The following is a 24,626-nucleotide window of genomic DNA, read 5'->3' as shown; positions in this document are numbered from 1 at the left end:
CATGTTATTTAAGACCCTAGCTCTGTAACTTGCTAGGTACATAATATTTAAAATCGACTTACACTACTCTAGGACCAATATTGTGAAGTACAAATTGAGAAAACACTTCCTTTCACATGAAGGCTATAGTGACACAGAGGTGAACACACTTTGAAGGAATTTAAAGTAAAATGTAAATGCAAGCAGTTATACTGTATTTAATTTTAGTAAGAATTTATGAAATTTACTATTCATCTGCTTAAATAATTTGGTAATAAAAAAATCATCAGAATTCCACAATCTTTATACAGAAATCAAAGAACTTAATAGGGTCTCAATTTCTTAGAAACTGCACACAGGAAGCAATTATTCATGTGAAATTAACCCCATTTTAGCAAATTACCCACCTTCTCCATGGCTATTCTCTTATTACTATTTTATCTCACATTCTTCCCCACATCCTGTGGCTTCCTAGGGGTTGTACTAATCTTCTCAATTCCTTTCGATTATTTTTGATCCAGAGCTACCACACAAAATAGCGATGCATGCCAGCAGATTATGCACCACTTTTTATCAGTTAATAACGATGTCTTCCTTTTATATTGTGCAAATTAAATCTGACTGTATCAATCATGAAATTATTATCAGTTATAGGCCCAAAAGAAACTATATTGAAGCCTAAATGAAATGTGAACTAAAATTTAAAAACCAGAGAATTACAGCTACACAACTCATAGCTATCAATATTCACCAGTATTACATGTTTCAGTCTTTTAGAATATGGATCAAAGGGCCAAGTAGCGCACAAGCCGGGAGGCTGAGGCAAGAGAATGACAAGTTTGAGGCCATCCTCAACAATTTAGAGGGACCCTGTCTCAAAAAGAAAAAAAGTAAAAAGGGCTGGGTATGTGACTCAGTGGTTAAGCACCCCTGGGTTCAATCCCTAGATTTCCTTCTAGGGATATAAAATGAATACACAGAAAAGAGCTTGACTTTTTTTTCTGCGGTGCTAGGGATTGAACCCAGGGCTTTTTTCATGCTAGGCAAGCATTTTACCACTGAGTCACAACCCCAGCCCTTGACTTTTTCTCCTTTAATCACAAAAGGATTAAAAAATAAAATCAAAGTATATAAATAGTCCACACTGGACATCCACATCCATATCCATCCCTTAGGTCATTAAAAAATTACTATATTTTGCTTTAAATCATTATCAATTCCATAGAATGTACATTTTGAATAATAATTCTGTAATTATTTCTATAACTATTACTTCCAATAGAAATACAAAATTAAGTAAAAAATTGCTCTAGTTCACAAAAGATAATTTTTAGGTAAATTCTGAAACCTACTGACAAATTAAAACTATCATAACTATTTGAGCAGAATTATTATTTGAATTTTCATAAAACTGCAATTTTTAAAGAGAAATACCAAGAATCACAACAGATTTTATGTTTTAAAATTCACGGAATTGAATAGTAAAATAAACATACCCCTGGCTTTTTTATATATGTATTATATATAAATTATATTCCTAGAAAACTGAGTGTATTTTTAAAAGGGAAGAAAGGTATAACTGGTTGTATGTTCCACAGATGGCCATGCTAATTTATGACTCATCCTACGTGCTTTTTTAGGAGACCCCAAATGACACTCCACCATCAAGAGGTGGATACAGGGCTGAGGTTGTATCACAGTGGTAGAGTACTTGCCTAGCATGTGTGAGGCACTGGGTTCAATTCTCAGCACCACATATAAATAAAGGTAAACTGACAATTTAAAAAAAATTTTAAAAGAGGTGGGTCACTTCTCTCTCCATTGGACCTAAATAAACATTCCTAATTACTTCAATCAACAGAGTGCAGAGGAAGTGACAGTATATGACTTCTTAAGTTAGGTCATGAAAACTAATGCAGATGCCATTTACTTGTCCTATCTGCCTGTCACTCTCTCCCCCTCAAGATTCACACCCAGTATGCACTAGAAGCTCTGAGCCAATACATAGTAAGTCTAGCCACCCTGAAAAGTCACTACAGAAAGATCACGTGGAGAGGACCCAGAGTTAAAATGCCTAAGGAACTCTGGCTGCACCAGTCCCCTAGCTGTTTGGGTCTTCCAGCTGAGGCTCCAGACATTGTGCAGTATCAAAAAGCCATTCCTCACCACGCCATTACCAAAATTGCTGACCCACAGGAGCCAAGAGCATATAAACTGTTTTACACCACTCGATTTTGGGGTAACCATAGTACTGTAACCATAGTAATCAGAACAAAGCAAGTTGAAAACATTTTTTGATGTTTGTTAAATTATAGTTCCCTACAGTACAATGTACCAAAAATAAACTCAAGATAAAACAGAGCTCAATACATTTTTTAAAAAAAAAGACACAGAAGTGCTCATAAAAAGTTAAACAGCATATTTTACAATTTTAAACAAAGTCTTTATAAGCGTGAAACAAACCTCAGAAGTCACACAAATGCCAAGTGGGCACATATATACATAGTAGATAATGAGAGATCAATATGAAAACCCATGACAAATTGCTAACAATGGCTGGAGTGCACAATTTCACATTTTGTTCTTCACGCTTTTGAATTGTTAAATGTGTATTACAACCATGCTGTTAATTTTACACTTTAAACAAGAAGGCTGGAGATGCAGCTCATTCATAGAGCACTTTCCTAGCACAAATGAGTCCCTAGTTGGATCCCCAGCACCACAAACAGAACACCAACTAAATATACTATCTTCAGTGCATATTGTAGATATGTCAAGAAAGCCAGTCAGAGATCCCTGAATAATATATAAAAATTGACACAAATTCTATAGAAAACACTTGGCAAAATGTTTCAAATGACTTAAAGTCTTTGGCTTGCCTCCAAAAAAATTTTTAAAGTATGCCCCAAAATACTCAATTGTATGTAGTAAAAACAAAAATGTAACTTAATGATGTTGAAAATACAGGCTATGTTAATTCTTAGTGGAAAATACATGTAGTTTAAACATGTAGAAAACATACTGCTAACATGGTAAATATATCATCATTTTATCAAGTAATTTGCAAGGAATTGAAGTATAACATTTTTGCCAAAAAATAATAAATAAATAAGACATATTACAGGAACACTAGAAAGATAATTTCCAAAACAAGATAGCACCTTGTAGTTGTCCAAATTTTTTGCACTATGTATTAATTCTAAGGAGCAGCTAGGTGAATAGGAGCACTTAAAATAAAATATAAGCACTAGAGATAATGTACATATCACTTAAAATTAAAACTGAAAAACAAAAACATGAGGGACCTAAGCAAGTGTCTACAGAAATCAACTTTCAAATTATTTTGCTAATAGTGTATACGGCTACTACTTACTTTTTTACAGTCTTACTTTTTAAAATCCTTACACTGGGTTATATTATGCTTATGAAAACATACTTTTACCCAGGTGTACTCTTCATGCCACATGCCTGATATTAGTAGCATCTAATCTACATCATCTGCCTTACCACAGGAAGGTGACCAAAAGTATCAGAATATCAACCATAGCTAATAGTAAATGTCCACACAATGGTTCAGTTCCTGAACAAGATCTAAAGTATGTCTCCAACATGTCATCACAAAAAAAAAAAAAAAAAAAAGTAAAATGCACTAACAAAGTATCTATTACGCACTTAAAGGTGTATCCTGAACTAACCATGCAGCTCTTAAGGTGAGACTTGGCTAAGGAAAGGGCATAGGGAAAATATATTGACAGAAATAAATAAAAACTCTGTTTGCAACTACTGTCCTAATTTACATATTTTGTATCTCTAAGTTCATTTTCTACAAAGTACAATAACATTAACATTCATGAGCTCATAACTGATGTGCAGATTTCTTTAAAAGGAATCATTTAAACACACAATGACAACAACTAGTTAAAAAAAATCTACAATTCATGGTTTTAAAGAATACTTCAGGAAAACCATTAATGCACACAAAAACACATCCAAATCCTTTCTTGGTTCCCACAGTTCAAATGCCAACAAAACCACTGAACAGCTGTGAAACAGACTATCCCTGAGAATTGGAAGAGTAAACAAAGCAACCCACTCCACTATCAATATGAGCACTATAGAATTTTTAATGAGAATGCAACTGACTTTAAAAGTTGATGTTTAAAGAAAACATTAAACAGAAAAATGGCATTAAATACAAGGTCAAAATTTTACTGACCTCTTATGGTAGGTAGTAAGTATCTTCCTGATACTACATTCACCAAATTCATTCTCATAAAACCAATAACCCGACAAGATTTATTCCTTGAAATTTTCATTTCAGGTGTGGTGGCACACATCTGAAATCCCAGCAACTCAGGAGGCTCAGAGAAAAGAATCAAAAGTGTGATACCAGCCTCAGCAACTTAGCAAGACCCTGTCTCAAAATAAAAAATAAAAAGAGCTGGGGGGGCTGGGGATGTGGCTCAAGCGGTAGCTCGCTCACCTGGCACGGCGGGGCGCTGGGTTCCATCCTCAGCACCAGTTAAAAATAAAATAAAGATGTTGTGTCCACCGAAAACTAAAAAATAAATATTAAAAAAAATTCTCTCTTTCTCTCTCTCTCTCTCTCTCTCTCTCAGAGATCTCTCTCTCTCAAAAAAAAAAAAGGGGGGGGGAGGGCTGGGGATATGACTCAATGGTTAAGTGCCCCTGAGTTACATCTCTGTACCCCCTCCCCCCAAAAAAAGAAAAACAAATTTTCATTTCAAAACACATTTCTTCTTGCTACAGAATGCCATATTACCTAATATATTACCCTAGAGAGATAATTAATACTCTTTTCTTGTGAAGACATCTGCCACCAATAAATGAACCACCTGATAATAACTTTTGACTCATTCTTTTAAAACTCAAATGACCATCTGCTCTAAGTTTTAATGGCATCTCTCCGAAGTTCAATAACTTAGAGAATTTACACAGCTGAAGTCTTTCTTGCAAACTTTTGTGAAAACAGTAAAGCATGCTAGTTAATATCAATAACCATAAGCTCTTGAGAAAACCAAAAAAAGCTCAGATTCACAAAGTAGTGATTAAAGGTAAATATTAAATTTCCCTATAGACCAAGGAAAATATTAAATTTCCCTATAGACCCCATATCAATTTATATTCTCACTTTATACATGTAAATAATAAAACCATTTAACCTTTCAAAACATTTCCCCATAGAAAAGATGACAGTAAACTAGAGTTTTCAATACAAACAGTTCAGTCTATTAAGCACTTCAATAGGGAAAAAGACTATCTAAATTAGCAATTATTTAATAGCAAAAATAAGAAAGAAAACAACCTAATTGTTCATTAACAAGAAAATGGCTACATATATTAGGTATACAATAAAATACCTAAAATAGATTTTTGAACAGCCACAAAATTCAAAAAGAATCCTTCAATCATAATGCTGAGTATTTTTAAATTACAGAAGAATACAGTGTAACAAATATAGTACTACGTACTGTTTACATAGAAAGACATGACATTTAAATAATATAAAACATAACTCAGGAATAACAAAAAACTAACCTGATAGTTAACATAGGACAGGAAGAAAGACAATGTAACTGGAGAGCAATACACATACAGTGTTCAAATATATTAGTAGTACTTAGTTTCTACAACAGTATATTTGCTAATATTACTGACTTATCTACTTGGCTATTTAAAATATTATATGATAAATTTTAAAGCTTTCTAAAAATAAAAACAGCTGAGCAGGGGCTGGGGCTCAGCAGTAGTGCACTTGCCTGGCATGTGTGAGGCACTGGGTTCAATTCTCAGCACCACATATAAATAAATAAAGGTCTATCAACAAATGAAAATTAAAACTAAAAAATTAAAAAAACAACAACAACAGCTGAGCACACCTATAATCCCAGCTGGGGAGGCTATGCCAGTAAACCACAAGCTCAAGGCCAGCCTGGGCAATTTAGCAAAAGCCCATCTCAAAAATAAGATAAAAAAGGGTCTGGAATAAGGCTGAGTAATAGATTGCTCAGGGTCTAATCCCTGGTATCACAAAAAAAATAAAGTAAAAAATCTTCAGTAGACTAGTATGGTGCCTAGCTAATCCACTAAAATTCTTGCCCAAATTAAAAGATTTCATCTAACATTAAAAAGAATTTATACCAGTCACGATGGCATACACCTGTAATCCCAACGGCTCGAAAGGCTGAGGCAGGAAGATCACAAGTTCAAAGCCAGCCTCAGCAACTTAGTGAAACCCTGTCACAAAATAAAAAATAAAAAGGGGGGGCTGGGGATGTGGCTCAATCGGTAGCGCGCTCGCCTGGCAAGCGTGCGGCCCGGCTTGGATCTTCAGCACCACATACCAACAAAGATGTTGTGTCCGCCGAGAACTAAAAAATAAATATTAAAAATTCTCTCTCTCTCTCTCCTCTCTCACTCTCTCTTTAAAAAAATAAATAAATAAAAAAAATAAATAAAAAGGGCTAAGAATGACTCAATGGCTAAGTGCTCCTAGAGCCAATCCCTGGTACCAAAAAAACAAATAGAATTTGGGCTGGGGCTGTAGCTCAGTGGTAGAGTACTTGCCTAGCACATGTGAGACACTGGGTTCGAGCCTCAGCACCACATAAAAACAAAATAAAGGTATTGTGTCCACCTACACTATTAAAAGAATTTACAATTCTTTAACAATTATCAAATGTAATTAGTTACTGTGGCATAATTTTATGTCATTCAACCAACAAAGAAATTCTATTTCTGATTTATAGATTCATCGACTTTAACCATAGGGCTGGGGATTTAGCTCAGTGACAAAGCACTTGCTTAGCACTGGGGGTGGGGAGGGGCGCACACACACACACACACACACACACACACACACACACAAACTTTAACCCCAAATCACGTGACAAAAAATTATTACAGATTAATGTAGGTTAACCAAACTCCAGTATCCATCTTTATTCTCCTGAACTATCAAATTACTAATTCCTTTAGAAATAGTCTCAACTATAATTAAAACTCTTAATGAGGGCAAGGCCTTTGTGACCTACCAGCTGGTTGGTATATTCCACATTCCTGACTCTTGAGAAATACTAAATTAAAGAAAATAAGATTGTTGTGATTAACAATACCAGCCACTATTTACTACTACCAAGTTTGGTGCTATACTTTTTTTTTTTTTTTTTTTTTTTTTTGGTACTAGGGATTGAACCCAGGGGCGCTAAACCACAGAAACACATCCCCAGCCCTTTTTGTATTTTTATTTAAAGGCAGGGTCTCACCAAATTGCTTAGGGTTTCACTAAATTGTTGAGGCTGGCTCCTCAGCCTCGGAAGCCGTGTGGCCACCAAACCCAGCTATATTTTTATTTAACCCTTTGGACACTACTTAAATAGGCATTATCATTCCTGTTTTATAGGTGAAGAAAATGAAGCCCTTGCCTAAAGTTACAGATTAGTAAATTCAAGGTGGATCTTACAAATTTTAGAGTGCTTCAGTCTATCATGGGTACCCCTCTGCCAACTTAAATCGTCTAAAGAATGATAACATATCTAGGGCATCCTGTTAATATAATTTATTAAATCCTACTCTAATATTTAATTTCAAAGAAATACATTTTAATCAAAAAGATTCCTTTTAAAATAAATTTCAACAATATAAAAGAGAAATACACCATCTACTTCCAGCCAATATTTTTTTTCATGATGGGGGGTACTGGGCATTGAACCCAGAGGCACTTTACCACTGAGCCACATCTCCAATCCTTTTTATTTTTTTTATTTTAAGACAGGTTCTCACTGAATTGCTTAGGGCCTAACTAAATTGCTGAGGCTGTCCTCGAACTTGCAATCCTCCTGCCTCAGCAGGAGGACTATAATCCTGAGCCACTGGGATTACAGGCATGTGCCACCAGACCTGGCTACCAACCAATTTTTAATATGCATTAAGAAAATTTCTTTGACAGTATCGCCCCAAAATCTACAACCCTCCCATCATATCTTTTCTATTTTTGTAATCTCAGCTACTCTATTGTAAGTACACACAATAAAATTATAACCAGGCCACATTCAGTCCAAACAAAAGAAACAAGTAGTCAAAATAGGTGTACAATTGGAAATTTTAGTAATATATTTGCATTTTTAGCATTTGTTACACAAGAGTAAGAAATTAATCGAGTGAAACATAAGAATTTCATTTTATGGGTAAAGAATTGAGGTTCAAATTAGGGGGAGAAAAAAGAAGACTACTACTAATACTATCACACACACAAAAAAAGTTCCCACATACCACCCCATTTGTTGCTGGTTTTTTGTTTTCTTCTGTTTTCTGGGGGCAGGGACAGGCTGAGGATTGAACTCAGATGCAATTTACCACTTAGATACATCCCGAGCTCTTCTTATTTTCATACAGTCTCACTAAATTAATGAGGCTGGCCTCAAACTTGGACTCCTCCTGCCTTAGCCTCCAGAGTCACTGGAATTACAGGCATGCACCCCATGCCCAGTCATTTCTTGTTTTAAAAGGAACAAGATTATCATCAAGAGGATAAATTCACCAGGCATGGAGGCACATACCTATAATCCCAGCAACTTGGGAGAGTGAGGCAGGATTCCAAATTCAAGACCAGTCTCAACAACTTAGCAAGACACTGTCTCAAAACAAAAATTAAAAAAGAAACAAACAATCTAAACAGGGCATGATAGTACACTCCTATAATCCCAACTACTTAAGAGGCTGATCCAGGAGGATCACTTGAGCCCATCATTAGTTTAAGATGAGTCTGAGCAATATAGCAAGACCCTGTCTCAACCAAAAAAAAAGTTATTTAAATTCTAATTTTTAAGTTAACCACAAACTCACTTAGTGATAAAATCTAACCTGATCAAACAAGGGGCTACATACAGTATATAGTCTTTTTCCCCTTAGAGTTATTCATATGCTTCATTGCAGAAATATTAATGTACTTGATTTCCGGGTATTGCTGTAGGCCTCTGTGTGTTATGTGATAAAGATACCATAAAATAATTCTAAAATTCAAAAACTTATAAACTCAGTCCCAAGCATCCTGAATAAGGAGTTTAAACTTCCATTAAAACTTCTATTTTTGGGCTGGGGTTGTGGCTCAGCAGTAGAGCACTCTCCTACCACGTGCAAGCGAGGCTCTGGGTTCGATCCTCAGCACCACATTAAAATAAATAAATAAAATAAAGGTATTGTGCCCAACTACAACTAGAAAATAAATATTAAAAAAAGGAAATCAAGGGCTGGGGATGTGGCTCAAGCGGTAGCGCGCTTGCCTGGCATGCGTGCGGCCCGGGTTCGATCCTCAGCACCACATACCAACAAAGATGTTGTGTCTGCCGAGAACTAAAAAATAAATATTAAAAATTCTCCCTCTCTCTCTCCCTCTCTCTCTCTCTCTCTCTCTCCCTCTCTCTCTCTCACTCTCTCACTCTCACTCTCTCTTTAAAAAAAAAAAAAAAAAAGAAGATCAAGAAGACTTTTAAAAAATATATAAAAAACTTCTACTTTTGCTGGCACTGTAGCACATGCCTGTAATCCCAGAAGTTCAGAAGGCTAAAGCAGGAGGATCAAAGTTCAAAGCCAGCCTCAACAATTTAGCAAGACCCTAAGCAACTGAGTGAGATCCTGTCTCAGAATAAAAAATAAAAATGGTTAGGGATGTGGCTCTGTGGTTAAGTGGCCTTAGATTCAATCCCAGAACCAACAACAACAACAAAAAACCTACTTTCATTTTTTTCCGTAAAAATACAAGAATAAAACTGAGTTTTACTTACTGTAAATTAACCGACTGTCATAGCACCTTCACTGGGTCACTATAAATAATCATACATCACATTTGAAACCCAAGATACAGTGAAAGTGAGTAGAAATTTGAGAACATGAGGTGCTAACAACTGCCCTCAAGCACCTCCAGCATATTAACATATGCTGCAGCTTTGGGGCACTTAGGCTGACTTGTGTAGTGTGTCCTAATGATACACAAATCACTGATTATCTTGAGATAAGAACTTAAAGAGTCAAAATTTTAATTTTTTTTTTTATAATAGTATTCTGGGCTGGAGCTGGGGCCCAGTGGAAGAGTGCTCACCTAGCATGCATTAGGCACTGGGTTTGATCCTCAGCACTACATAAAAATAAAATAATAAAATAAAAATATTGTGCCCACATATAACTAAAAAGTAAATATTTTAAAATAACAATAATAGTATTCTAAATTTGCACAACTTTTCTGGGATGAAAAGTATTTGTAAATGAAATGCTCCTTGGAAGATATTTTTTTAAATTATATCCATTTAGGGACTGGGTTGTGGTTCAGAGGTAGAGTGTTCGCCTACCATGTGTGAGGCACAGGGTTCAATCCTCAGCACCACATAAAAATAAAATAAAGATATTGTGTCCACCTATAACTAAAAAATAAACAAATATGGATAAATATGGATATATATATATATATATATATATATATATATATATATATATATCTCCATTTAATCTATCCCAGGTATTGTCTTAAAAAAATGAAAAAATACTGTCCCAAAGAAACTAATAAGAAAACTTATGTTTAAAGATGTTTCCAAGCAGAGTACAGTGGTGCACGCCTGTAATCCCATTGACTCAAGAGGCTGAGAGACAGGAGAATTACAAGTTCAAGAACATCCTTGGCATCTTCGTGAGACCCTCAGCAACTTAGCAAGACCCTGTCTCAAAAAGAGCTGGAGATACAGTTCAGTGATAAAGCACCCCTGGAGATTCAATTTCCAGTACCCAAAAAAATAAACTTTTAATAATAATACATTTCCTTCATTATATAGTTTACAACACTGGAAATGAGGTATATTGCTAATAAATTCTCATGTTTGCGTCCTTAAAAGAAAATAATTTTTACTTAATTTTAAATTTAGTGGATTTTTAATCATTTGTTCAAAATATATAAATGAAAGACCTTCCAATTAATTTGTAAGAAATTACTAGCAACACAAAAGATAGGACACTAAGAGCTAAATTTCAGTCCGTTTTTACTTAACTAGTAAATAGAATGAAAAAAAAAGTAGTCTGCCCTCTGTATCTATGGGTTCCAGATCCTACAATAGTCCCTACTGTCCCTGACCACATACACACAAACATTAAATGTAAAACTTTTCTCATAAAAGCAAAGGAAATACTATCTACCATCTGATAGTTGAGTAGATATGATATGATGGCAGATATTACGTCATATCTGCCAAGGAAGAGCTTGGCTGCAAGAGTTTAAAATGACTGGGATTTTGAGCTAATCTGTATGGAACAAAGAAAAGCTAAAAGATTAAGGACCCTAGTACTACTTTGATAGTAAAGGCTAACCACCTCAACCTGGAGAACCTAATGCCTCATATGTAGCTCAATAAACTGCTTTAACAGCAAACAAGTTTCTCACAGGAATGATACTTTTTCTTTTCTTTTTTTTTAATATTTATTTTTTAGTTTTCGGTGGACACAACATCTTTATTTTATGTGGTGCTGAGGATCGAACCCAGCGACCCGCAGATGCCAGGCGAGCGCGTTACCACTTAAGCCACATCCCCAGCCCCTCTTATAAAACGCTAAATATAACTATAAATAAGAAACTACCTGTTACGTATTACATACACACACACAGAAAAATCATAAATGTCTAACAATAGTGTTACATTAAGTTAAGCAGATAATCATACTACGCACTACCGTAAGACTTCTCATCTTCAACACTAAATGGACCAGAGAGCTAGTTTTGAGAGAAGTATTTTGAACTTAGAAATAAATACACAAATTATTACTCAGGTTGTTCGGGAGTGGGAGGGAAAGTGTAGTAAAATTAAGTAATTTTCAGGCCTCCAAGGACTCTTAACTATTTCTTAAAAAAAAAAAAAAAGAAAGAAAAGAAACTTTTTTTAAAAAAGAGAGAGGACAAAGGGAAAGACATGAGATATAAGATATGAGAGACAGTAATAAGAAAGTACTGTTTTTGTATTTGTTGCTACTGTTGTTGTTAAGAGACAAGGTCTTACTACATTGCCGAGGTTGGTCTCAAACTCTTGGACTCAAATGATTCCTCTATCTCAGTATCCTGACTAGCAGCAACTGCAGGTGCAAACCACCATGCCCAACTCAATGCTTAAATTTTAAGTCCAGTAAATTACTAATAATATAACTGTGAAGTTTAATGGCCTTTTGGGAGTTACAGGGCCTTTTACATGTTATACCACTAGCCCTTGAAATTTAATGCAGTTTTCAGAGCAAGTTCTAAAATATAATGAAAGATCATATATTTATGGGGAAGAGAGAGAGCAAAAACAATGCAAACTATTTGGGACTAATTTTCTTGATAATTTCCATAAAACCAAGGCAAATGGAATAGGTAAGAAATGTGGAGCATAGGAAATTAAAGAGACTACTTCATTTTCTACATGTATAGAACACAAATTTTTCAGTTTGTTAAATATTAAACAGTAACCACTATGAGAACAGAAAAAAAATGATATTTCCAACTCACTGAGAAAAATATACATTAAAATTTAAAAAGCAGTAAACTAAAAAATATATACCAGTTATAATAAATACAAACAAGGTAAATTCTATTAAAAGCAATGAATCTCAAAATCAGTGTACACAATATTTAATCATGTCATTTACAAGAGAATTTCCTATAATAAATTAACAAATAAGTTAAACACAAGCCAGGCAGAGTAGACATGCATCTGTGATCCTCACATTCATGGAATTCCAGTGAGTTGGGAGGCTGAGGCAGGAGGATCACAAGTTCAAGGCTAGCCTCATCAATTTAGTGAGACGCAGTCTCAGAATAAAAAATAAAAAGGGCTGAGGATGTAGCTGGGTAAAGAAGCCCAGGTTCAATCCCCAGTACAGCAAAAACAAAAGGAAAAAAGTGTACAGAAGATTATATATATATATATAAAATCTTCTGTACACAAGGATGTTTGTTGCAGCATTGTTTAAAATGTCAGAAAGGTGCTGGTGATGTAGTTCAGTGGTAGAGTGCTTGCCCCATAGAACATGTGAGGTCCTTCATTCAATCCCCAGTATCACAAAAAAAATAAAATAAAATGACAAAAAAAGAAAACAATATAAAAGAATGATTAAATAAAACTGTTTTTAACTACTATATACTATGTACCTACTAAAAAAAGTAATACAGATTATGTTCTGTCACAGAAAGATACCCAAGACAAAAATATGCAAAAAAAAAAAAAAGAATCCTGAAGAACAACACATTTAGTCAAAGAAGAGATGAGTATACATATATATTTCTTTATAAGTAGATAAGTTTAAGGCATAAAAATAATTGTCACTTTACTATATAAGGAATACCTATTAAATTATTTGTAAGAAAAACAAAACATATCAAGTAGGAATAAGCACAAAACTATAGTGTCACCTTATGTACTCACCCAACCATAGACTGAAAATTTTATACAGGCAAAGCCATGTCTGTACTGAATTTGTACAGACTTTTTCCTTGTCATTATTCCCTAAACAACAAAGTATAACAACTATTTATACAGAATTTTCTTTGTAATTAAATACTGTAAGCAATCTAGAGATTAATATATACCGGAGAATATGCATAGGTTATATGCAAATATTGCCCCATTTTATATGAGGGACTTGAGTATCCTTGGATTTCAGTATCTTCAGGGGTTCCTGGAATCAATCCCCTGAAGATACCAAGGCACAACTATACAGTAAAATCTCAGCTGTACAAAAATAAGGAAATCACAAGCACTGGACATTTCATTTCTAAACTAGATATTTAAAGTTTATAAACAATTTTCACACAGGAAAAGTATTATAGATAGTGATCATTTCTGAACTACTGAACTGTACTTGAAAGAATGACAAAGGAGAAAAGCAATAAACTAGAAGAAAAGCAATAAGCTAGATGTTCATCCCTACTATCTGCCATTCACTAACTTTGTGATGAAACAAATTTTTTAATCCGGGTGAGCCTGAGTTACCTTTTATCTATTTTAGGATATTACCTCTCTAACCTCAGATCAAATAAGTCAAAAAACCCTTTGAAAAACACATTTTGTACAGAAAATATTTATTTATAGCCATAGATCAAGTTTCTAAAAGATAAAAATATAACACATACACCTTTCTATCAAACTACTAATTTAGTGCAAAAGGCAATTACATCACAGCATACTTACTGTAACAGAAGCACAAGTGCACTGATCACAATGGCTAGCAATCAAAAAGAGTGAGAAGAATTCCTGGTGGGTTAGCTACCTGAGAACACATTAAAAAGGAAATATCTAATCTAATCAGAGGAATATGGCTATTAAGTACAGTACTAGAAACATATATTAAGGTAGCATTACACTTGCAAAAAAACATGTATATCAGAAAGCTATTACATGTTCCTTTTGTGAGGGGGACAGGGATATTGGAGATTGAACTCAAGGCCTCACACTCTGCCACTGAACTACATCCCCAGTCCCTTTTACTTTTTAGGGTCTCACTAAGTTGCTGAGGCCAGCCTGGAATTTGTAAGCCTCCTGCCTTAGCCTCTCTGGTAGGTGGGATTATACCATGTGCCATCACACCTGCCTAACTTTATTTCTTTGTGTACACTCTTCTCCCAGACTACCAGTCTACTTTTAGAAACATATATTACTCTAACAATAAATCAAGGTTTGAAATCTGCTGAGGGGAGAAGTGAAAACAGAAAGTCTGTGCATCTCAACTAGAAAGATAAGTCACTTAATTTCCTGCTAATCAAAGTGTGTCCTTGAGTAATATGTCCATTACCTAGGAACTTATTAAAAATACTCCTGCAGAATCACAGAGCTACTGAATCAGAAGCTGCATTTTAAAAGGTCCCCAGGATATCTGTGTTTCCTCTTTGTAAAGTTTAACTATCCCGTAACATAAAGTTTGAGAAGTACTGACATACAGGTCTATTACTTGATTTAATGAAGTGCTCAACCAAAATGTAATCTAGTGGTAGTTAGGCATGCTTGAGGCCCTGGGTTCAATCCCCACTAAAAATAAATAAATAAACAGATAAATAAATCATCATTTAAAACATAGTATTTTCTGACAGAAGTAAATAAGAAAAGTCATTTTGTAGACATCTTTAAAATAAGCAGGATCCTTAGAAAAATCAAGATTTCCTTGCAGATGCCATTAGGAAGAAATATCTCACAATATTCACAGATCTGGCATCCTATTCCCCATTGTTCCCCCAAATCCTGTTTTATCCTAATGCTCTATTCTCTGACAATACCCTTTTCTACTACAGTTCTAGAAACAAATTAGAAAAGGAAAACATGAGGATTATTAATCCGTTTCCTTTCCCACCCCCATCCCTGTCAAACAGAGTCAGCACTTTTAAATTTTTAAATGAAAACAAACATCTGAATAGTTTCTCCACATGTGACCTGAGAAATGGTCTTTACTAGGGATGGAAATAAAAGATTAAGAGCTACCCCTAAAACAGTTTGGACCAACTATGACTGGAAAGCTAATTTTGAATAAACTTATTTTGGCAGCGGCTTCGCTGCACTGAGGAAAGATGGTGGGCCGGAACAGCGCCATCGCCGCCGGCGTGTGTGGGGCGCTCTTCATGGGCTACTGCATCTACTTCGACCGCAAAAGGCGGAGTGACCCCAACTTCAAGAACAGGCTTCGGGAACGAAGAAAGAAACAGAAGCTTGCCAAGGAGAGAGCTGGGCTTTCCAAGTTACCGGACCTTAAAGATGCTGAAGCTGTTCAGAAGTTCTTCCTTGAAGGAATACAACTCGGTGAAGAGCTGCTAGCTCAAGGTGAATATGAGAAAGGTGTGGACCATGTGACAAACGCAATTGCTGTTTGTGGACAACCACAGCAGTTGCTGCAAGTGTTACAGCAAACTCTTCCACCACCAGTGGAATTAGTCAGAGAATTGTGAGTGCTCAGAGCTTGGCTGAAGATGATGTGGAATGAGAAACGTCAACATAACAAAATCTCAGATAAAAAAATGTTAAAAATTGTTAACTTGGAAGATGAACAGCTCTGGGGGAATAAGGGCAAATGTGTTTGTTATAGACTGTCCTACACTGAAATCTACCAAAGTTATTGTTTGCTTTGTGTAGATCCATTCATTTGTTTTATTTATTTTTCCCAGTGAAAAGTGTATTTTGATAGAGCTTTTCATTTTATAAATACACTATAAGTTACCAAAATATCACAGATTTTATGTATTCCTAAGACATGCAGTTAAAGTGTATGCATGGCATAGGTTTCTTGGGCTAAAAAACAGCCAGTTCTCAGTTTTAAAAGTTAGGCAAAAAAGTGTGAAGAGTGCACATTTTTTAAGCTAGTACCTTTTACTATAAATCAGAAAACTGGATAGAAACTTCATTGTTTGTGAAAATGGAGCATTAAATCTTTGAGAGATCATTTCATCTCTGAAACATGAGGTGTGCTACCGTGCTGTGTTAACTTTACCTCTTCCCTGTGTATCGGTCCTAAAATCTTTTATTTAAATCAGTGGGCTTCTGTGTTCTGGGTATTATATCCTTATTTTAAGAATATGGGGGTTGCAAATGGCACCAGGAGTTAGATCTGTGTGCACCTGGTGTCACCACATGAGCTTTGCCGGTACATGTCTGCTCACTTTCCTCATTCATAGAAGGAGAGACTGGTCTGCTGATCCCTCAAGGGTCCCTTTAGTTTGCAATTCACCTGAGTGTATTTGTGCATTTTTTTTTAATATTCTGAATTTTGCATGCTTGCCTGAATTAGTATTTCTGAATTGATCTTCTAAATGGTATGACTGTCTTCGTTTTCACTGAGACTAAATAGTTTTGTCACTACTGTGTAAATTAATCTGAAACTTAACCTTTTAAGTAACTGGGATGATCTGCTTGTAAGATGATTCCTTTTTTTGCTTTTATCTTCAGTGTACCTCCTTAATTCTTCAGCTTGATTGTCTTGTGGGGTGAATGAAGTGTGATCTTGTAACTAAAGATTTGGGAAGACTGGGGCTGGTGGGACCTTTTATTTTCAAATAGTGGCATATTATCTGAGTCACGGACTCTTTCAGAACTGAGAATAAATAAAGATTCTTGGTACTTAATGGCAAAAAAAAAAGAATAAACTTATTTTAAGGACTACAGATGTAGCTCATTGGTACAGTATTTGCTACAATAAACTTGATTTTCTTTACCTCTAAGTTTTTATTATTCATACCAAGAATAACAGGAAAAAAAAAAAGAACCTCTATAGGAAATCCAAATAGTCTTCATTCTCTTTGGTAACAACACTGTAGTCAAGTGATCACAAAACCAGTACAAGTAAAACATATTTTCCCCCAAATCCTATAAATTAGTATCTACATGATACAATGTCAACTATACCTACTTGATTATAGACTTCACAAAATTAACATCAATTAACTAAATAATAACATATTTCCACAACCTTCTTGCTGACTACAATTTAGCCAAAAGTATATGGATACAAGATTCAAGTTTTATCACTCAAATATATACCAAATGTTCCTCTTTGTAAGGTTTAACTATCCAGAACATAAATTCAAACACATATTTCCTGAAAGAAAAAAACATATATACCAAAATATTTCAGACCCACATACAACCCCCAGTTAAAAATCTCCAATATGTGATAAGAGTCTAAGAGAAAGATCCTAAATGACACGATCACTCCAGAATCTTTAACCCTCAGAAAAGTTTCAACAAATTTTATATTAAAGGTCAACCTTTTTTTTTTTTTGAGAATTTTAATATTTATTTTTTAGTTTTCGGCGGACACAACATCTTTGTTGGTATGTGGTGCTGAGGATCGAACCCGGGCCGCACGCATGCCAGGCGAGCGCGCTACCGCTTGAGCCACATCCCCAGCCCCGGTCAACCATTTCTTAATTCCCAAACATACTGTGATAAATTTTCTGTCCATTCAATGTGGGTATAAGTAGAGCACAAATAATGAATAATCACTGGGTGCAGTGGCATGACTATAATTGCAGCTACTCAGGAAGCTGAGGCAGGAGGATCACTTGAGTCCAACAGTTTTAACTCAACCTCAGCAATTTAGTGAGATACTGTCTCAAAATAAATAAAATAAAATGAAAAGGGCCGAGGATGTAGCTCAGTGGTAGAGCGCCCATGATTTCAATTCCCAGTACCTCAAACAAAGAATAAAAATAAATACAAAGGCAACCACAGTTATTCTGGTAAACACCATAACACCAAGTCCTTTTTTGGGTTGTTTTTTTTTTTTTTGTAATTAACTATAACATATGTCAAACGCATAAAAAATATAAAAATTTATTTTTTTTTAAAGAGAGAGTGAGAGAGGAGAGAGGAGAGAGAGAGAGAGAGAAAATTTTTTTTTAATATTTATTTTTTAGTTCTCGGCGGACACAACATCTTTGTTGGTATGTGGTGCTGAGGATCGAACCCGGGCTGCACGCATGCCAGGCGAGCGCGCTACCGCTTGAGCCACATCCCCAGCCCCGAGAGAGAATTTTTTAATATTTATTTTTTAGTTCTCGGCGGACACAACATCTTTGTTTGTATGTGGTGCTGAGGATCGAACCCGGGCCGCACGCATGCCAGGCCAGCACGCTACCGCTTGAGCCACATCCCCAGCCCCAAAAAATATAAAAATTTAACCACCAATGACCCACCATCCACTTTAAGACAAAGCATAACCAAAACAGTTAAAGTCCCTCCTTTACTTCCACCAATTGTACTCCACTCCCTTCACAAAAAGATATCTATTCCCCTGAATATGATATTAATGTTTTACCACCTACGTTTACCACACTCTTACATATCCCTAAACCAATTTTGCTCCCTCCAAGGGATTTTTGGAAATGTCTGGAGATATTGTAGATTATCATAAGGGGTGGATACTACTGCATCTAATAGGTAGAGACCAGGAACGTTGGCCCACTACAAAATACAGGACATACCTACAATAAAGAATTATCCTATCTAGGGTTGGGGATATAGTTCAAATGGTAGAGTACTTGCCCCGCAAGCACAAGGCCCTAGATTCAATCCCCAGCACCACCAAAAGACAACATTATTATCCTATCTAGTTCAAATATGTCAGCAGTGGCACACGTCTGTAATCCTAGCAACATGGGAGGCTGAAGCAGGAGGATAACAAGTTTGAGACCAGCCTTGGCAACTCAGCAAGACCCTCAGCAACTTAGGGAGATCTATCTGAAGAAAATAAATAAAACAGAATTTTTTAAAAGTACCCCTGGGTTAAATTCCCAGTACCAAAAAAAAAAAGTATTATATGATAATATATAAGATTATTTACCTCCTTCACATTGACAATGAACTGAAAAGTGCAAAAGCCAACTGTGAATAAACCTGCTGATGAGAGGCAAGTTAACACTCTTATTAATGAGTCAAATGAATAATATATACCTCCTGGTCAGGTTCACTAAGAAGAACAAAATACCATTTCTATGGTACTCTTGTCCAAAATACATAATCTGAATGTAATCATGAGGAAACATGAGTCAAATCTAATTTGAGAGACAGTCTACGTGGTCATTGTCCAACATCGAGATCATAAAACACAAAAGAACAAGAAACTGGTCCAGACTCAAGTAGACTACTAAATACAATGTATAATCCTGGACCACAAAAAGAACGTTAGTGGAACAACTGATAAAGCTAGCATAAGGCATGTAGGTCAGTACTATTGTATTACTGCCAATTTCATGGTTTCAATAATTATAGTTAGCAAGACCCTAACATTATGAAGTTTTAACTTCAACTATTATATAAATATCAAGTATTGAATATAATAAGTAGAGTAAATCTTGCAAAACGTAATGAAATGCCAATGGACATTAATTATTAAATATTTTGAAGGAGAAAAAATAAAACTCTGAAAGTAATATTATAGTCCTGGGGCAAAACCAGAGCCAAGAACTTATGATTTGTTCAATCCTTTAATAATAAAAGACCTGATGAAATGAAACCATAAAAACTAAAATACATTTCACATGAAGGCTACCCCTCCTGCATCTAGGAGCATTTTTAAAATGTTTGCTAAAGGCTGGGACATACTTCAGTGGTAGAACATATGCAAGGTCCTGGGTTCAATACCCAGCACCAAAAAAATAAGGTGTCTGCTAAAGTAATCAGACAAGATGAACCACTATATATTAACAATGTGTTAAATTACCTTGTAAATTAAACTGAGAGTCTAAAACAGTTACCTCTGAAAAACACCTATTTTTATATTAGGATAATGAAATCATTAATATGATATACTTTCTACTACAAAACATATAGACAACATTAACATCCCTTCAAAAATCACTACAGATATTGGTCAAATTACATTATAACATGTGCACATACAAATATGTAACAACAAATCCCACCATTAAGTACAATTATAATGCACTAATAAAAAAAGTGGGAGGAAAAAAAATCACTATAAGCCAGGCATGGGCCCATGCTTACAATCCTAGTAACCAAAAGGCTGAGGCATGAAAATCATAAGTTCAAGATCAGCCTGCTTCAGCAATTTAGTGAGACCCTGTCTCAAAATTAAAAATTAATAAATAAGGATGTGGCTCAGTGGTAGGATCCCTGGATTCAGTCCCCAGTACTCACACACACACACACACACACACACAAAATCACTATAGAAGGTAATAAAATAAGTTCTGGTATTCTATTGCATTGGGAGTATGATTTTCAACAATAGTAATATGCTACATATTTTTATAAAACTAGAAAAAAAGAATTTTGAATATTTTCACCACAGATGACAAAAAAGGATAACTGTAGTTCAGGGCATGTTTTAGGGTATTGTGTTTTTGTTTTTTGGGGGAGGTCATACTGGGGACTGAACACTGGGACACTTTACCACTGAGCTACATTCCCAGCCCTTTTTATTTTTACTGAGACAAGGCCTAAGTTTCTGAGACTCGCTTCAAACTTGCAATCCTGCTTCAGCTGGGATCACAGGTATTGTGCCCTGTTCAGGGTCTGTTAAACTTTACATTTACCTTAGAAAGATATTCAAATTTCCCCAAAATCTACAATTACTGATCCCAAGAATTCCTCCTAATTATTGACTTGTGGTCAGGCTTCAGCATGAGCTAGCATGCAAAATTTAAGTGAGCAGAACAGGCATATGTTGCTGGGAGTGTAAAGCGTAAAATGTTTTCACAATGAAATTAGTCAACATCTATCAAAATGTTTAAATATGTGCATGCTTTGATGCAACAATTCCACTTCTGAAGTACTTAGCACATATGCAAAGATACATATACAAGGATTTTATTCAGGGCATCATTGTAAGTAAGAAGACCTAATATAAATGCCTATAAATAAAGTACTGATTAAACAAATTTCTGCATCCAGTCACTGGAATACTATGCAGCCACAAAAGATGCTAACATGGCACAATTATCAATAAAGTACTACGTGAAAAAACAAAGGTCAAGAATAAAATAGTTTAATACCATTTATACTTAAAAGGGGGAATAGATTTATATTTTCAGTATATTCATATCTATGCTTACAATGCATGGCATATTCTGTAAGAATAAACAAACAGAAAACAATTATTTTGGTCATGCACATAGATCCCTTTGTGGTGAATAAAAAACTGTTTAACAAACACAATTTTATAAATTACTTGTGCAAAAACTGAATTGGCTTGTTGTTAATTTCTTTTTTATTGATGCTAGCAAAAACTATGAGTACATTTCAAGATTTGTCAAGTGGGGATGGGGATATAGCTCAGTGGTAAAATGCTTACCTAGAATGTGTAAGGCTCTGGGTTCAATCCCCAGCACCATATAAAATAAATAAATAAATAAATAAATAATTTTGTTAGGCTTTGTCAAATTCAATTATAATATCTTAGAAGCATCTCGTTTAGAAATTCTGAAAAGTATCCAATTTAAAATTTTCTACTGAATACAATTACCTAGGATAAATCTGTGAAAATGAATTAGATTAAATAAAGCAGGATATCAAAAAGGGTAACTGTAGTTCAGGGCATGTTTTGGGGTATTGTGTTTTGGGGTTTTTTGGGGAGGGCTAATACTGGGGACTGAACACAGGGATACTTCAGAATAAAAGCAAGCCTTCAGTTTATCATATTTTAAAAAATTAGAGTCTATAACAAGAGCCCTATAATGTAGTGAATCAAGAACAACAACTGAATGGGTAGGAACGTGACATCACCCTACTGAGACAGAATGCTAACAAACTAAGAAATCAAGTGTTTCCAAAAAAAAAAAAAAAAAAATTAGGTGTTTCCAAACAAGTGGGACAAGAGCTCACACTATTTTTTCCTCTATTGATAGAAACATATAAAATTAAACAATTTAGATAAAAAATAATTTCAGAGAGTTCTAAATAGCAATCATTCGACGACTGAACTCCAAGTCACGGTGTCACAGTAGGCAACAACAACAAAAAAAAAAGCTATCACCGCAAACTGGAAGCATGAACGGCCCCTTGGCAACTAAGCACCATATGGCAAGGCAAGCCTCCCTTTCAGGCAGTTATCACTTGATGGCTGATTAATTTCAATGGCTTATTAGACAGGCCTCTCCAAACCCCGTGCCTACAGGAGGAGGAGGAGGGGAGGGGAACTGTGTCTGTTGTATTCTCAGTGCTTTGTGTCTTGCAGGCCGGAAAGCATCCAGGTAATGGAACTGCCATTAATTCCCTTGGGAAGAAGGAGGTCGTTTCTGCAAGTTTTTGTGTACCCGGCACAGAATCTAAAATTCCATGTGGCCCTCCCCTTTCTGTTCACTCCAGCCGGGCACTGCACGCGAGGCGGCCCCGAAGCCCAACGCAGCAGAGTCCCCTCCCTAAAGCGCGCAGACCCAGCCAGGTGGCAGTGACTTACCGGTGGGCGCGCTGTCCAGGATGCGCAGGTCGTAGGCCCCAGAGCAGCGGTAGTTGGCGGCGGTGCCGTTGTCCCACACCACCACCACCTCCTCGGGACTCTCGAAGCTCCGGACGGTGCCCACATGGCCCTCTCCGCCGTCCTGCTTCCCCCACTTCCAATCTGGGCCGCGCACTACCCGGGCCCCGACCCCTTCCACCATCACCCGGTTATTGCGGGAGTTACTCATCGGGACACGGGCGGTGGGCTCCGCCGCTGCCGCCGCCGCCGCCGGAGGGCCCGTGAGTGAGTTGGGCCCGGGCCGGACTCTCGGCGCCGGCGGGGGCGGCAGCGAGCCCCGGGGGGCGTGGGAATAACTCACGGGGGCGGCGGCGCGGTCCCCACGGAGTCCACAGCCGCTGCCCAGCCGTCGCCGCCGCGCCCCCCGCTCGGACTGGAGTCCGGCCCGCTGTGGGTCGGAGGCGGCGGCGGCGGCGGCGAGCGGGCAGAGGGGAGGGGGCCGTGGGCCGGGACTCTCCCGCTTCCTCCGGGCTCCCCGGCCGGGCTACAGCGACGGCCGCCAGGAAACCTCGCTCTCCCCCGGCCGGGAGCGCGGGGAGCGCAGAGGGCCGGGGGAGGCTCGCCCGGAGGGGACGGCGAGGGCGGCGGGGGGCAAGCCGAAATGCTGGCCTTTACTCTCCCCCGACCCCTCGCTCCGGGGTGGGCGCCCGAGCACCGGCGCCGCCTCCTCCCCCGTAGGCAGCGGTGGTACCTCCCGGCGTCCGGCGAGCACCCGGGCCCAGGGGCCCCCTTCTCTCTGCCCCCGCGCACGCCGCCGCGCTCCGCCCCGCCACAGAGTCCCCGCTGGGCGAGAGCGGCTCCACATCCGGGTACTGCCGCACTCAAGGCCTGAGCAGCACCTTCTCTGAGTAACTGGGAAGGGGATCCTCAGCAATAAAAGGGTGGGAAGGGTTTAGGAGAGTCGCGAGATTGGGGAAAGAAAAGCGACGAAAACTGATCTCTAAGCGGCTCTTCTCGGTCCAATGAGAATGCGCATGCGCAAGGTCTGGTAAAAAGGGGTCGAAAGCCCAGCTCCAGCCTGGAGTGGTGAAGGGGCGGGTTGCTGGAGTTGACTCCCCGTGATGCGGCGAGCCCCATTGGTTAAGAGGGAAGGGGCGGAGCCATCCTAGAGGTGGGGGCTGCAGGAAGTGAGGATGGGGATACCACCCTGGCGCTGAACCTGCATAGGTGGTGAGATCAGTCTGTAAATTCTAGTGTTCTTAGGCGCACTAAGTGAATTTGGGATTCCATATTGTTTTAGTTTTCTTTTTGAATGAGGACTGGAATAAGAGAGATTATAGCACAGATTAAAAGCGACCGTAGTTTTGTTTGTGTAAATTGAAAGCATTTCAAACCAGAGTGGATGATTATTTATGAACTTCAATGGCGTGGACTATTATGAGCTAGTATAAAAGCCTTTTGGAAAATGTGCCTTGTCTTTATGTAGAGTCAAGATAAAAAGTAGACTCCAAACTTTGCCTATTAGTAACTGTTCCCCTACGGGGCTCATTGGCCCTCACCTGCAATCCCAGCAACTCCTGAGGCGGGAGAATCTCAAGTTCGATGCTAGCCTTGGCAATTTAGCGAGATTCTCGACAACTTAGCAAGACCCTGTGTCAAAATAAAAAATGGTGGCTCACACCTGTAATTCAGGAGGCTCCGGATGCAGGAAGATCAAAGCC

The 24,626-nt window shown here is 37.3% G+C and overlaps 2 protein-coding genes across 3 annotated transcripts in view; one reads left to right on the top strand and one right to left on the bottom strand.

Moving 5' to 3' along the window:
* Positions 1-23,136, bottom strand: part of MIB1 (MIB E3 ubiquitin protein ligase 1) — a 143,663-nt gene extending 120,527 nt beyond the window's left edge. For both annotated transcript variants that reach the window (XM_081262806.1, XM_081262805.1), the window contains exon 1: positions 22,906-23,136. In XM_081262806.1, the coding sequence (XP_081118932.1) occupies positions 22,906-23,134 (229 nt within the window). In that variant the 5' untranslated portion in view covers positions 23,135-23,136. The remainder of the gene's footprint in view (positions 1-22,905) is intronic.
* On the top strand, positions 15,545-16,450 carry LOC308631441 (mitochondrial import receptor subunit TOM20 homolog). The gene has a single exon (XM_081262661.1). It carries the CDS (start codon positions 15,566-15,568, stop codon positions 15,938-15,940), a length of 375 nt encoding a protein of 124 aa, XP_081118787.1. The 5' UTR covers positions 15,545-15,565; the 3' UTR covers positions 15,941-16,450.
* Positions 23,137-24,626: the final 1,490 nt, after the last annotated feature.

The sequence above is a fragment of the Spermophilus citellus genome (genome assembly GCF_964194105.1).
Source record: "Spermophilus citellus genome assembly, chromosome: 12".
Lineage (NCBI taxonomy): Eukaryota > Metazoa > Chordata > Mammalia > Rodentia > Sciuridae > Spermophilus > Spermophilus citellus.
This window is presented reverse-complemented; position numbering and strand designations above follow the sequence as displayed.